Raw genomic sequence first — 15,455 nt, 5'->3', positions numbered from 1 at the left:
CTTGACCCCAAATTCGTAACAAAACTAGATCTATCCTTTGTATTATGTGCAGGATTCCCACAGGAAATAAGTGTTGTAGTATGTGACCTTGTTAGCAAAGGACAAACCACACATGTGAAACTATGGTGCCACGTTGCACCTGACTGCTGTTTGTGCAGCAGGTAGTTTTGTGTCTAATTTCTGAATGAATGCAATCTTGTAGAAACAATACTGCTATCAAAAGAGAGACAAACAATTTTTTAAAAGTACTAATTGCTCTCAGTAGTCCTATACTCATATATAACAATAACAAATCCCAAATCCCTGAATTACCTGGAATGTCAAACAGTTTTCAAAGAAAGCCAAAAGGAGAAGAGAACAACTACTACTGTTTGATAACTTTTGAATAATGTTACTAATTTGTTGGAATAGAGTGTCAAAGTTGTCTGATTATTGACAGAATTGAGCTAATTCAAGCACACAGTTTTGATAACCTAATGTGCATTTATAAAAGGATCCATCACACAACCAAAACAGGAATGCAGATGCATAATTGATCATTAAGCCTAGAGTTTGAATGTGAGTAGTTCCAGTAAAATCAGCATGAGTATTTATAAAGCCAAATATGTACCTGTAATTTGGCAAGACTAAGGAGATGTGAATGGTTAAGGGAATATGTATGTAAATATATTACAGTCTGCATTTCATACCAAGAGCTTTTAAAAGGCCTGGGTTTGCAAGATGATCTGATAATCTGTAGAAAACCTAGCAAATTAAAAAATAAGACCACTTAGTGTAAGTTTTGGTTAATACTGTGTGTACAAGACTGGACCAAAACAAAAAGCAAATAATCATGCAGCAAGTATTTACCAGTATAGATTTTATTTCTTTTCAAAATAATGGGGTTTGTTTAGATTTAAAATACTTCAGTAAGTACCTAAAACAAATGTACACTTTGTTAGAACTTCTGGTAAGTGCTGATCTTGAGTTCTGAAAATGCGTGACAGAATACAAGAAAATATAAAATTGGGTTAGCAAAATACAGTAACGGAGCTTTACAAGAGGGACACACATTCTATATTATTCGACCTAAGCCTATCAGGTAAACATGGTGTAACAGCTTTCCACTTAGAACACATGCCTACAAACTTAATCTGCAACCTGAACCCCAGCAAAAATTAACTTCTTATCAACTCAAGGCTAGTAGGTTCAAAAAAAAAAACAAACAACCATCTGAAGATGTGCTTCTTCATTGAACATATATTCCCTTTTTCCATAAGGTATACATTTTCAATTTTAGTAGATCACTATATATGATAAAATTGCAATAAAACATTCTCTTATTATTCATGATTCAACTAAGTCTGTAGCCATAACGTAAGTTATTTTATATGTGAACAGTTAAGTGTTTAATAAAAAAATATTTATTATTGCATCTAGTGAAAAAAAAAATTTTATGGTTCTTAAAAAAAAAAAAAAAAGGACTCTGCTGTTGGCTAATTGCCAAACAATCCCTTCCCTGCTGCTTGCTTTTTCAAGAATTATAGAGGAACTCAGAAGCTCGTTGGGATCTGGACAGCCAAAGATGATTAATCTGTATGGGAGCAGGATGCACAGTACTTGATTAAATCCACAAACTTCCCAAATGAGCTGTAAGGATAAAAAAACATGTGGCTTGCAATTGTGTCCATTTCCAAAGGACAGCTCACAAGCTTTCCTCCTCACGTAAAAACTGGAACACAGCTGAGAAGTCTTTCATGGCATAGCCTTTGGCACACATCATCCTGTAGATCTGATGTGCCTGGGAGCCCAAAGGAACTGGTGTCTTTGTGTTGGTGGCAGAAATCTGGGCCAAGCCAAGGTCCTGTGGGGGGCAAGAAGAGAGAGGAAAAGGTCAGAGAGGAAGAATGGAAAGAAAGAAAAAGAGAAAAAGTCAGGGGGGAAACAATAAGGACATAAACTGCTATGTACATATTATAGGTTATTTAGCTTCCACTGTAACAAGAATTCTATTGGCAACAAGTACAATACTCCAGCCTTAAAATTTCAGACCTGGAAGAAGCAGGTTTTGTGTAGTTTTTATTTTTTAAGACAGTAATTAAATGGAATTCAATAGAAAACCCTCAAACTTTGCCTTATGAACAGTAGGAATTTTAAGATTATAGATCACTATATAACCTGGTAGCAAGACTCAGACTTTCTCCTCATAATGGATCCTGTTTGTCTCTATTTGTCTCATCTGCTCAGTCTTCAGGTCAGATGGGCTACAGAAGGTCCCCACTATAATGTCACCTGTCCCTACTCTCCCTTTACTCCTGACCCGTAAGTTCTCAGTCAGCTCCCCCTCTATCCCCAGGTAAAGCTCCATGCAGTCCAGCTGGTCACTGACATAGAGCCTGAATCCTTCCACTCCAACACCCCAGTCAGAGGAGTCATGCCACCATGTCTCTGTAGACATGCACACACAGCATTTGCATAGGGTCATTTAAACTGATGAAGTCCTGATGAAGCCAGCTGGAGTGGCTGTAATTCCTTTGTGCTGCTCTTCAGGAGCTCTCCTGCTGGACCTGCAATCCATCTCCAAGCTCTGGACACCTACTGCTGTCAGTGGCATCAAACTGGTAGGAGTGGGAGCAATGCAGCTTCCCCCTCCCCCAGTAACTTTAGCTTACAGCCTTCTTCACCACAGCTCTGCAAGCCTGTAAGCGAAGACGCTCTTCCCCTACTCTGACAGATGGTCCCCATCCTTGATACAGAAGAACTGAAAGACTGTAGTGCTGCTGAGAGCACCTTTGACTTCTCAGGGATGACTTACAAGACAGGTCTTTACTTTCTGTGTGTCTGGATTTGAATTAGCACAAGGAAATTCAAGATCTTACTCTACTCTCTAAATGTCACTTCGATCTGTAAATCGGCTCTATAAAGGTCATTCTGATACAAATCAGAATTATAGTTACTTTTCCTATTACCCTCGAATGACTTCAAGCTCCAGGAAAATGGGAAAAACATACATATCAGATGTCACAGGATCCAAAATAGTTTTCATCTGCATCAGGGCAGATCATTTCTTCTCTGCTGAAAGACTGATGAGCTGACATATCTAGGAATACTTACTTTAACCTGCATACAATAAGATATTTCATGACATATATGAATCCTCTTTGTGCAATCTGTTCCCATATTATTAATTTTATTCAAGAAAGATTAACTCACGAAATGGAATATTAGAATGGCAAAATCATCTACCTCCAAACTAGTGGAAGTACTTGGTATTGGTAGTGGTGACTGTGATCTATTTCTCTCTGAAGGGACATTCACAGAAACAATCCCTGAAATTTTTGAACGGACTGCCAGCACAAATACAATTTCATAAATGTCCTGATTTTGGCAAGGGACAGGGTTAATTTTTTGCAGCAGCTGTGAGGGGGTGGAGCCTTGCACCATGTGGCCATCACCAAGACTTCAATGTTGCTTGGTACCATCTTGTGTCATTCCTGGGGTGGGGAAAGGAACTCTCTCTGGCTTCCTGGAAGAAAGGATGCTCTTTTCTGGTTGTAGGAAAGTGTGGTGCATGGGTCTGTCCACCATTGTTTTTCATTGTCCTGGGCTTGGTGAGTGTTTTGCATTTAAATCATACACTCTTTTGTTATTAGTATTGTTGCTGCTACTGTTTGTGTTCTTATGGCTGCTTCACATAAATAGTTCTTATTTCAACCCATGATCTCTGCCTCTTGTATCACTGACTGGAGGGGGAGTCACAGGATTTTTTTTGTGGAAGTACTAAATTGGGGAATAGCATTCCTAAACCAAAGCAGTAAAGTAGCTCTGTTCATGTCAGTACTGAAAGTCTGGCTCCAAGATGGTTGAAACACTCAATAACATTTCAGTATGGACAAGGACTCCTGACTGAAGTCCAGGAAGGTTGTTTTGCTTTTTTAAAACTACATCCTATAAATTAGAGCTTTGAAGGAAAAAACCCAAGAAAATGTAAGTAAAGCTTATCTTTTGCTTCAGATTGTGAAGTATTTTGCACATTTTCACTTGAGATTGGAGATTCCTCAAGGGAAATAGTACAAAACAACTCTGAAAGAAATTTCCCTTTGCTGATTTACTTGGGAAAGTAAAATTGAGAGCATAGTTTATGGCTTCTCTCATAGTCTTTGGAACTGACATCTTCCAAATATCTCAGTGCACTGAATATTCCAACATTTTTCCTCAGCTTGGAATAGGGAAACAGATTCACTTTCACAATTGTCTTCCACTTTGGAATTACCTGGTTCCTTAAATTTATTTTGCAGTTGATGTAAATGAAACTGCCATTTGGAATAAAGCTCAGAGGCTGTCTTGACATGACTCAAGAGAAGTATGATATAAATCTAGCTCTTCTCAGGATCCAAAGTTGACATTTAATTTGCAACTGTGCTGTCAGTGAAAGATGGAACTTCTGGCCCGCCAATGCCTTGGACACAAACATGGTGTGATACACTAAACTAGATTTTTAAAAATGCAAAATCTTTAGAGAAGGTTTCACATTACATTGACTAAATTGTATGTTTCAGTATCAAATTTCAAGACCAAAGAACTTCTCAGAAGTGTCTCCAAACTTTTCTGACCCAAACACTTAAAATAAGGATCCTCCGGCTTTGAGAGATTTTGCTGACAAAATATTTTTAAGAAAGCCTTTGATTTCCACCATCTCTGATATGTGAGCAGGAACTTGAACTTCAGTAACAGTGTTTAGTGACTGTTACTGAGGTACTCCTAGGTATTTTCACTGTAGAATATTTTCTCCTCAACCTTAGAGTTTTACCTATCTCTTTCTCTTTTGAATAGATTTTTTTTTATTTCTTAAGTGGCAAAATTGTGCTCTGCATTTTCCATAAAAGAGTCCCCATCTCGAACAATTCACAAGCTCACAGTATGTCACACATCAGGATGATACAAACTAAAAAGCAGTGTCTTAGAAGGGGTCACCACTACACCAAAGAACAGCCTGAACATGATCAGCTGTCTTGGCTACTTATTCAAGAAATCTTCCAGCTATATAGAATAACAGAACATGGTTCAAGAGGCATGAGAAGAATTTAATTTTCTTTCCTGCTTACTGAGGATTCCAGCCTAAAGAAGGCAGTCTTCAGGACTGTCAGGAGAGGCAAGTCAGAAGATGTGAACAGCAATTACAAATCTCTCAGAGGAGCTCTCTCCTGGTTATCATTGATGCTTTATAACCAAAAGCTGGCAGTTTCAACAGGCACAAACCAAGCAGCTATTTCTTCAATTAAAGATCTTTCAGGGCATCTTCCAGGGGAGATGAAGGTCCCTCTTAGAAGCAAACCAAAGGAAAAAACCCAACCCTTTAGAAAGAAACTTGAAAGGGAGAGAAGAAAATGTGTGCCTCCATTGCATTTATACTGTGAGGCTCTTCTGACAAGATTGAGAGCTACCAATCAAGAGAATAGAGACTGCAGTGTGAAACATGGCACAACAGGCAGAACAGATTCTGAAAACAACACACAACACGGCAACAAGCTTTGAGAGGGGGCCAAGATCAAGTTGCTTATCTCTAATTGCCTGGCAAACTCCAAGCAATAACCTAATGCTTTTTATAAATCTGTAATTTAAACAACACCTTATTGTCCTCAATGATATGAACACAATGTAAAAATCTCTACTTTTCAGTATTTTAACATATTACTCCAAGAAACGAAAGTTCCTGGCCATTGGTTCATTAACATAAAATGTAGCAGCCATTGAGGGGATGTGAGCCATGCAGCATTAGCAAAGTTTCTGGTGCTACCACATGCAAAACACTCTGGACCTGCTCTGAAGAGAAATTGGCTAATTTCATTGAGTGTGCAAATGCACCAATTGTCCTAAATCAACTGCAAAATGACATGAACAGTATCAATAAGCAGGTATTACATACAGGAGCTCCAGCACTTTGGACATTTGCATGGTAATATCTGAGTTTGTTCACCAGCTTTGAGAATGCTGTTTTAAGTGCTACATTTCCACTTACATGGAAGAGCTGAAAATGGACAGTTTGGAGCACTCAATAAACTGGTATGCATAAAACCTATCCTGTATGAACTCAAATGCCTCCCTCAGGACAGTATTGCCATGAAATGGTTATTCAGTGTGAAATTATTTCCTGCACTTAGATGAGACATCTCTTCCAGAGCTGACCATTGTGCTCAGTGCAGAAGTAGTTCACGAGTCAGAGTTGTACATCTCCCTCCTCCAACTGTGTGTCCTATCAGTGGGATGCAGAGCTCTGACCTCCTTGCCTACTTTCCTTTGGCCTCTAAAAGCTTTGCTTTCCTGACCACAGAGTGACTCAGGACAGTACTTTTCCTGGAAAAGCCAAGAGCATGGCAATAAGTGCATTCTCCCAGGATGGCATAACAGTAGGTTTTCAACTTCCTACTGCTGAGAAGGGTGTAAACCCCAGATCTCCCACTTTGTGGACAAGCAATTTAGATTACTAGGTATTTACTCATGAGAAGCCCTTCTTCTGTCACCAGCTAAGACAGTACAGGAGAGCTCACAGAATGGTGCAGAAATCTGCAGGAGATCAGCCTGTGGTGGTATGGGTTTCCTTCTGCATTCCAGATGGCCTTAGGCAGAAGGACAAGCACACAAGCAATTGGCTTAGCAAGGAAGGGCTTGCCAGAGAGCATGTCCAGCAGCACAGTTAAAGGTATGTGGAAGAGAGTGGACCTAAAACTGAGATGGTTAAGCCACTATCAGCACCTAATTAAGTCACTTGGATTTCCCTGAATTCTCTCTTGAACTTAGGCTCCCAAATTCTAGAACAGCTTGCAAGAGGCATCTAAATGGCTTGCCGAACACTCACTACAGCCACAAGTCCATTGGGACTCCTTTGTTAAGGCAGAGCTCAAAAAGATAATGCATATAATCTCATATATAACCAATATATTATCCTGTAATCACAAATTTTCACTGATAGAAGCCCAGAGAGAAGCACTGCACATACTTGACATGCAAGTGGTTATGTACCTTAGCCATGAGTGTTGTTCCAAAGCCACCTTGATAATTGTTAGCTGAGGGCACTCCTTCCATCACTCCAGGAACAGGGTTGTACGTATCGCTTGACCAACAGCGACCTGAGCTCATATTTAGGATTTTGGCCAGCAGCTTTGGGTCAAGGCCTAATCTGTCGAAGGTCAAAGAAGAGAAGTGTTAATGTCAAAATGCACAAGACATGGGTGACTTGTTTTATATCTTAGGACCCTACCATCATTCCTCTCCCTTTATTATAAGTCATGAAAAATGACAGAGTATTGATATTGGGGGCAGGGATGCTGTATCTTAAATTAAAGAGCATCAATCCGCCATTTAAGCAGTAGGTTTTCCAAGCTTCTTTCCTTTTGCACTCAGCAAATCCACTTCACCTAGCAATTCTGAAAGTGCAAGCAAATTAAAGGTCCTCTGAGAATAATAGTTACCTTGTATTTCAATTACTAAAAGACATTTTCTGTTCTGCTACCTACTAGGTCACATACTTGTTCTTCACATCAAAATATTCTCTGAACAAAGCAAAAAATTCACAAGCAAGTGTGGCAACATGAAAATTATTGTGTGATGCATTTATATGTGAACAGTAGTGCATTTCTGAAGTAAACAAGATAACAAAATTGATTCTGCTCTAATAATGTGAATAAAAATGCTGCACTTCTCAAAAAAACATTACTGTCGCATACAGCTGTGCATTCTTATCTTTGCCATTATTAAATCTTCATTATATGCTCCTGCTTATGAGGCAAGTCTGCATTTCACTGTGACATATGTTATCTATTTGCAAACATATATTATAGTTCTGGGTCAGCTGCTGATAAGGTTACTGATCCCGATAAAACAAAGCTTGTCCAAGTAGAAACGTCATTTGTTCCACCATGGAGATGATGGCATAAACTGCTGCTCAGTGCAGACCCTGAAAATTCTTCAATATTATAAGAAATTAACCCTCCTATGAATTCACATTTATGCTGATAATAAGTTGCAAGTGTAATTTTACATTAATTGCATTAATACCAAGGACAAGTAGCAGCAATTTATCAGGCACTGTACAAATGTTCAGCTACACACAGGACAAAAGAAAAAGCAAGGGAACTACCTCCAGTAACAATTCAAGATGAGAAAAGGACATTTTAAAAGGAGTACAGCACAACCTTAAAGTTTATTTAAATAGATTTTAATGTTTTTTATGTTAGTTCTCACACCACAGTTTTGCAGATCCCCATAGCCTAACAATGCTTTCAGGCACTGTAGAATGCAAGGTTTTAATCTGTAGATGAGCAAAGCTCATTACCAATGGAACAGTTGCTAAAAAGCATGTCTATCTATCTATTCCAGTAGGCATCCTGGATTTGAAAAACTACATTTAAGACAGTCGGCCATACAGCATGGCTCCTACTCCCTTAGTGGCACTGTGTCCTGCAAGTCTGCCCTCCTAATGCAAAGCAAGACAGTTTTCTGTATTTCAGATAGCTTTTTAGCAGTATTGCAGTGCACTCTTATTTATGATTTGCTGCAGCAGCCTCTGGAATTCAATGGAAAGTCTCTGTTGGCCTAAATGGGATCAAGCTTTATGCTCATCCCCATTTTTTTTCCAACCCTCTGATTTAACTGAATGCTTATAATGATACTTTATTAAAAATATAAACTGCATTTCTCAGCACCAGTATGTTTTCCCAGTATTTGAATTGTATTTTTATTGTGCATAGTGCATCAAAATCCTCACCATAAAAGCCCTCATCAAAAGCCACTCTGAATAATGGCTTCAATTGTTGTAATCAAAAAACCCACACTGGGAGCATTCAAAGCCTGAGCTTTCAAATACACAGAGGTTGCTCTTTTCTCCCCAAACAAACCTCTTGACTTGTCTGTTTCCTTATCATTGTTACATCCAGATCAGTATTTTTACCAATGTAGTGCCTGCTTGTGCCATATCCAGCTGCATGGAGAGGACTGCAATTACAGCTGTGAGTATACTGCAAGACAGAGAGCTTATTATTTCAAAACACATATAACCCTCCCAAAGAATGCTCTTTTTATAGTGCTTCAACTACCTCTCTGTGAAAGTATACTTTAAAAGATATGCATGTATTATACAGATATGTAAAATACTGTCTTGCACTAGATCTGACATATTTTTGCTCCTGGAAAAGAAAAAGGAAGATAGTGTCAGTTTGTATCCCTGCTTCTTCAAAATTCATTGCTCTTAAACACCATGCAGCTTCTCTTCAGGAGACCTGAACCTATTTTTTTTTCTCCTTTGCAGCAAGTGTATCATTAATAAGAGCAAGTTAGAAGTGCTTTGCATTTCATCTTTCTGAAGATTCATCCACTGGTGCATATATAACTGACAGTTAAAATTAGACATATATTAAAATCAGTTACTGAAGAAGTCCTCTGTCTTCCACTGTGCCCAAAGCTTGTAATGGTCTGAAACCAGCCAGAATATACAGTAATTGTCATTCAGCAAGAGTCTATCCTAGAAAGTCATGCTTCAGTGGAGAAGACTGAGTTTCCATTTGAAATCAACAAATTAATCCAAGACAGGTATCTGAAAGGGCAAGTTTAATAGGAAGCAGCTACTGGGCTCTCAACCATGATAAAATGTTATTGCTGTTTCCCTGTAAATTGGCTGGGAACATACGATACTCTCTGCATAAGAGCTCCATAGCTGTTCAGGAGATATACTGCTCAAGCTATCAAAATGATGACAGTCTGCCAGTCCCCATAACAACTTGCCATTGGACGTGGCAAGAGCTTGTGCATGCGCGTGTGAATTTACAATTACCAAAATGTTCTTCTCCCTTATAAGCAGAAAAGAAGCCCATGTATTAACTGTATTTATAATAGAACAAAAACAATTGCTCCCTCAAATCAATGCTTCTTCAATAACATTCCTAATGAAATGAATAGCAGAAACTAAGCAATAGATGCATATACTAAAAAAAAAAAAAAAAAAAAAAAAAAGTTAAAATAAGATCCCTTCACACCAGTGGTCAAAATTCAAGTTTTGCTGAGCTCTAATAAAGTCTCAGCCTGAATTTTTCATACATTCCTCCAAAAGCTCAGTCTGGAACAGCTACAGAAATAGAAACAGCGTCTCACAAGAAAGATACATCCTGCTCTCATTTTAAGGTGCAACAACTGAAGTAGCTGAACTGTTGAGTTTCCCATCTCAATGTGCTTCAGGTGAACACTGTATAATGGTGCAAATATTCAAGCAGAACCTTACAACCCTTCTACCACAGCTAAAAATTACTTTGTCATTGGTGTTTTAAACAAGGTAAGCGTTCTCTAGCGTCATTCCTAACCTTCATGAGACTTAGCTATAGTTCCATGCCAAAGACAGCAGAACCACACCTTGGAGCTCTTTTTCAAGGTACTCTTTCTAAACTTTGCAGTGGGGATGTGTCCAGGGCGAATTATTCCTCAGCCTGTTGCACATGCTCCTCTCTACTCTGTCAACTCTCATTTCTGCTTGTGTCTTACATCCATAGCTCAGGGGTACTCACAGAAACCACATCTAGAGACTAAGACTACGTTTAAACTCAGCATGAGAATAAAAAGTCCTTTTACTGTGAACCAAGCAGACACAAGTCCATACATTAAAATTGCTTAGGAAGGAGCTGGATTTGCAGCTTTTGGTATAAATTTGGGTGGCACTGCAGTCTCTCCTCATAGAGAGTATTTTCTTTGCTATGGTAAGTACAAATTGATTTTGCAGTGAGGTTACTACCACAGAGCCCTTGCTCTCCTGGTCCCTTATATCCTAACCACACTAAGCAAACTTGCCCTGTCTCGTGTCACCACATAAGCCCTTCCCTGAGTCTTTGCAGGCAGTTTCTGATGGGACTGCCAACTGTCTGTCAGGCAGCAACTTCCATCTGACCTGAACACAAACCAGGTATCAGCAGTATTTCCCTTCCGAGCTTCAATTTGCTAGTATTAGAAATTATTTCACTGGAACTCAGGACTCAGTAGAACAAAGTTACTGGCACTGAGATGATCAGCAAAATGAAAAAGAAAAATATTTTCTGACTGTGGACAGTATCACTTCATGTTTGTACTTCTATTTGTGCAGTTTACACGTACTCTGTGTGTCAGCTTGACACGCTAAGTCAGTATTTTGCAATATGCACACATAAAATTGTACAGCAAAATGTGCTCAAGATTTTTCTACTGACAAGTTGAACTAACATGCTAGAAAGAAAATAAAATATAAATGACAATGTGAATGAATTTCTGCAATGTCTGCCACACCTTTTAACTTTTACTAGTAACATTCATAAATCATCAGGAAAGTAATGGAAAAACTGAACATAACAAGCATTTGGTCAGAACTAAGGATGGGAATATTTTAAAAAAGTATTTATGCAATTTAATCCCTATAACTTCCAGTGAAAATGGACATCTTCATTATTAAATGAAGATGATGTTCCAGTAAAGAAAGTGAAATATAAATGCAAAATTACATAGCAATATGGCCTGTTTTTCTGGGAATTTATTGTGGAATTTTTGTTCATTAATGTAAGTTTTCTTTCCTCCACATTCTATCTGCTACTTAGGTTGAAGTTTGGAAAAATTCTATAATTTCAAATATAAAATAAATAAAATGATAATTTAAAAATCTGAAATTAGTAAAACAGTCACTCTAACTGAATTTATGAATGAAAATTTAGACTGCATGTTTTATGACAACATTAAAGATTAAGTGGTTTATTAATAGAATTAATATCACACTGTTTTGAAGACTTAAGTTCAGAGTATATATTGGTTTATGGAAGGTGTTGTAATATGCTTTTTATCATTTATGATTTTATGATGTAGCTACATCTAGTTTAGACAGCAGTATTTTGAATAATTATTCCAAGTCCCTGGAACTGAATTTAAATGATGTAGCAGATATACACATTGTGTGACATAAAGACATTTTATATTCTATCTGAAAATTAAGAACATATCTAAGTTCTACAACTTCTGTTCTAAATTTTCAGATTTTCACTATCCTTTACCAATACTAAGTCAAAGTCTGACTTTCTTCACCAGATAAGTATCAATTTAATAAATCAAGTACAGTTTCCTACTCTCTTCAGAGTAGGCAGCCACACTATCCTTTGAGCTTTAGACTAGAAAAAAAATCCCAAAATTTATTAATATAGAAAAAATTCTAATAATGAGAATGACAAGTGTAAATTTCTACATTAGAAATTTTTTTATACACTCCAAGTGGAAAGCTCTTATTCTAGTTATATGCAGAAGTCATCTTCTTAAGATTTAAATCATGCTAAATTAAAATCAATGCAAGAGTTCTAAATTACTCCATAAGACTTTAAATAACCACCTCTGTCTTAAACTTCATGCAGTTTTTGACTAAATGAATTCTATACTTGGATTTAAAATCAGCAGGTTTCTTCTACAATAAATATAGTTCCTTCTTGATAACCTTAATTGTAGGGTAGGGAGGCTTATATATTGTTACTTTCACACTGGATTTTTGCTCACAAATGATGAAAACAGATTCAGCCAGAATTTAAGCTGAAAAAGGAAAAAAAATCTAAACACCTTTAAACTACAATGACTGCAGACATCTACTTGATCTTCACAGGGCTTACATGCACAGAATACCCCTCTTCCAAACCTCTTGATTTTATTTTAGTCATTCCTACAAATCTAGACATAACAAATCTATACAGTTTTATATATATAGTTATAGTTATATAACTATAACAAAAAATCAGTTGGATATGCTTTATTAAGTGAATCATGACTCAAAGCAGAACCCAATGCAAGCTTTCTGGGTAACACTGGATTACAAAAGTTGTAAACAATGCTACTGGTTTTATTATGGCTTGATGCAGACATGCTTCAGTATATTACAGACTCTCAATTTTAAAATGTAAATGGTACAGGATATTGATAAACCAATTAGCACTGATGCAAAGCAAATTCCTCTTTTATCTCAATTACAACATGACAACTTAATAGGTCAAGACAGTCTAACATCTGAGACAAGGGCAATTCAATAAAACAACTGCATCTTGATATGGTAATTAAGAGGAAATGTGAATCCATTACATTGTCTTGTGTATGTGCACATATGTAGGTGTTCTTTTTTATTTATTTAAGCATTTGATGCCCTCTTGCTGTTTTTATAGTCTATCAAATCCACATGAACACAGTTGAGCCCAGTTGATAAGTACCTACAGTATCTGTAGTTTCAGCAGGCAAATTTTAAGGATGCAACTGTGCAGATAAATAATTCATGAAAAGCTCCTAAAATATACACAATTGCAAGATAATCTCTTTAAACACGGGATTTCTCTGTGTATAAATTTGAAAATTATTTTGATCTGGCTACAATAATTTATTGGAAGTTCAAATACATTGATTTTGAACTGGTACTTGCATTCACCCTATTGGAAAATAAAACAAAATGACAAGGACCACAGCAAAAGAAATACATCAAAATTGGAAAATAAAAATAATTTTGCTCAAATATGATGTCACTTAAAAGTTAGATGTACCACATGCTAGAAAAGAAATGGTAATCTCAGGATTGGCAAGAGTGTAGTGGAGCATACTGCAGCTTTTTGACAAACTAGGAGTTTTGGCAATTAGGACAAAGTGCTCTTGTTAAGTCAAAGAAAGGTAGATGTTCTGTTTTATGCTTTCATCTTAATTTGATATACACACTGTAGTAGAAGTTTCACTTTACAATATATCTTGGAACAGTTTAAGAAATAAACAAAGCCAATGAGAGCCATATGGAAGTACAATATTCTGAATAAACTCTACATTACCTTAGAACACAAACAAAAACTTACCTCTATATTAGCTCTGGATGTTTATAATGAAAGACAAACATTATTGTATGCTGCATTACAGCAGAACAAATAAACTCTTCAGAATGTAACACAAGAGAATATTCCCATGCTGAAAACACCTCATTTAGCCTGTTCATGACTTTGTAAGACAACTTCTGGCAAAAAGTTTACCTATTTCTTTTAAACATCGTCTCAGCAAAAGTCACCTATAATACATAAAAACTGTAAACATGGAAAAAATGCTTTTGTGTTGGTTCAATCCACCACAAAAATCAAACCAACCTGATTCCAAGATTCATAGCCTCAGCAGTTCCAATCATACTGATGGCCAAGAGCATGTTGTTGCAGATCTTTGCAGCCTGAAAACATATGAAACCATCAATTAGTTTATGCATTTTTTAGAACTAACACACAGGAATCAACTAGGCCCAGGACAATATGATCAATTATGTTCTGGCAGCTTTCTTCTAGAGTAAACACAGATCTGTGATAGCACAAAGTTAATGAATATTGCTCTATGGCTCCTTCACAGATTAAAAAATACCTTTATTTCTTAGTACTGCCCAGTTAGTACACATGCCATGTAAGGGCTCTTCATCCTTTAGAACATCCCTTCAGTAAATCTAAATACAGATGAAACAAAATTAAAATGTCTCTCCTCTAAGAAGTATAATCTCAACAAGCTACTGTGGAGAAATACCAGTCACATTTGTGTGCTAAGTTACACAATACACAGGACAAAAGTGCCAGGACATTATTTACAGACCCAAGATTAGAGGCAAACAAACAAATATGAAGATATATTATCATGAATTTAGTTCTGGAGTAAAAGAGCAGGCATCAATAAATAAAAAGCCAGAAAAAGGAAAGACTGAGATAGCTATTAGCCCTTCAGAGAGCATTACCTGTCCGGTTCCAACCTCTCCACAGTAAACCACATTAGAACCCATGCATGTCAGCAACTCTTTGGCAGCATTAAATTCTTGTTCCACTCCACCAACCATGAAAGTAAGGTTTCCAGCTCGAGCAGCTCCAACACCTGAATCAAGACAGCATTGGATTTAATAACACTATTAAAAAGCCTCAAAACTTAGGCAGTTTTTCTTACCAGTAAGGGTCTGATGATGCAAAATTAATACTTCATTTACGATGAATCTCTCAAATTCTTTTTAAAAGTAACCCTACACTCCCAGTAATCAAAGGATCAGCAATCTAAATTCTCAAACATCTGATGGAGATAAAACCACTTTATCTTTCAGGCACATTAGCAGAAAAGTCATAATACTTGCATAAAACTGGCAGTCACTTTTGATAACTATACAAAGAAACAATCAGATTTTCCTGCAACTTTGCACTCCACAAAATTCACTGAATCTGAATTACTAAAAAAATTTCTCTTTTGTAAAAGTACTCTTCACATACAACCATGAACAAACTACTATTCAAAAATAACTCTACTTTTATTAGCCTTTCCAAACCCAGGCTAATTTTTATGAATTCTTCCTGATTTTCACATGATTGAACAGCTAAAAGACACAGGCATATTAAACCAAGTCTTCTGAATTTCTGCAGTTGATTATGTTCTTAATCTGAAGCAAAATTCTCCTAAATCTG

At 37.0% G+C, this 15,455-nt stretch overlaps 1 protein-coding gene across 1 annotated transcript in view; it reads right to left on the bottom strand.

The window, feature by feature from the left end:
* Positions 1-842: 842 nt before the first annotated feature.
* Positions 843-15,455, bottom strand: part of HIBADH (3-hydroxyisobutyrate dehydrogenase) — an 81,534-nt gene continuing 66,921 nt past the window's right edge. The window contains exons 5-8 of the mRNA XM_056484598.1: positions 14,747-14,880; positions 14,124-14,200; positions 7,000-7,156; positions 843-1,843 (exon numbers count right to left, since the gene is read on the bottom strand). Of these exons, the coding sequence (XP_056340573.1) occupies positions 1,685-1,843; positions 7,000-7,156; positions 14,124-14,200; positions 14,747-14,880 (527 nt within the window). The 3' untranslated portion in view covers positions 843-1,684. The remainder of the gene's footprint in view (positions 1,844-6,999; positions 7,157-14,123; positions 14,201-14,746; positions 14,881-15,455) is intronic.

This window comes from Oenanthe melanoleuca, chromosome 2 (assembly GCF_029582105.1).
Source record: "Oenanthe melanoleuca isolate GR-GAL-2019-014 chromosome 2, OMel1.0, whole genome shotgun sequence".
NCBI lineage: Eukaryota > Metazoa > Chordata > Aves > Passeriformes > Muscicapidae > Oenanthe > Oenanthe melanoleuca.
The sequence above is the reverse complement of the archived record's forward strand: the minus strand, read 5'-3'. Positions and strand labels throughout refer to the sequence as shown.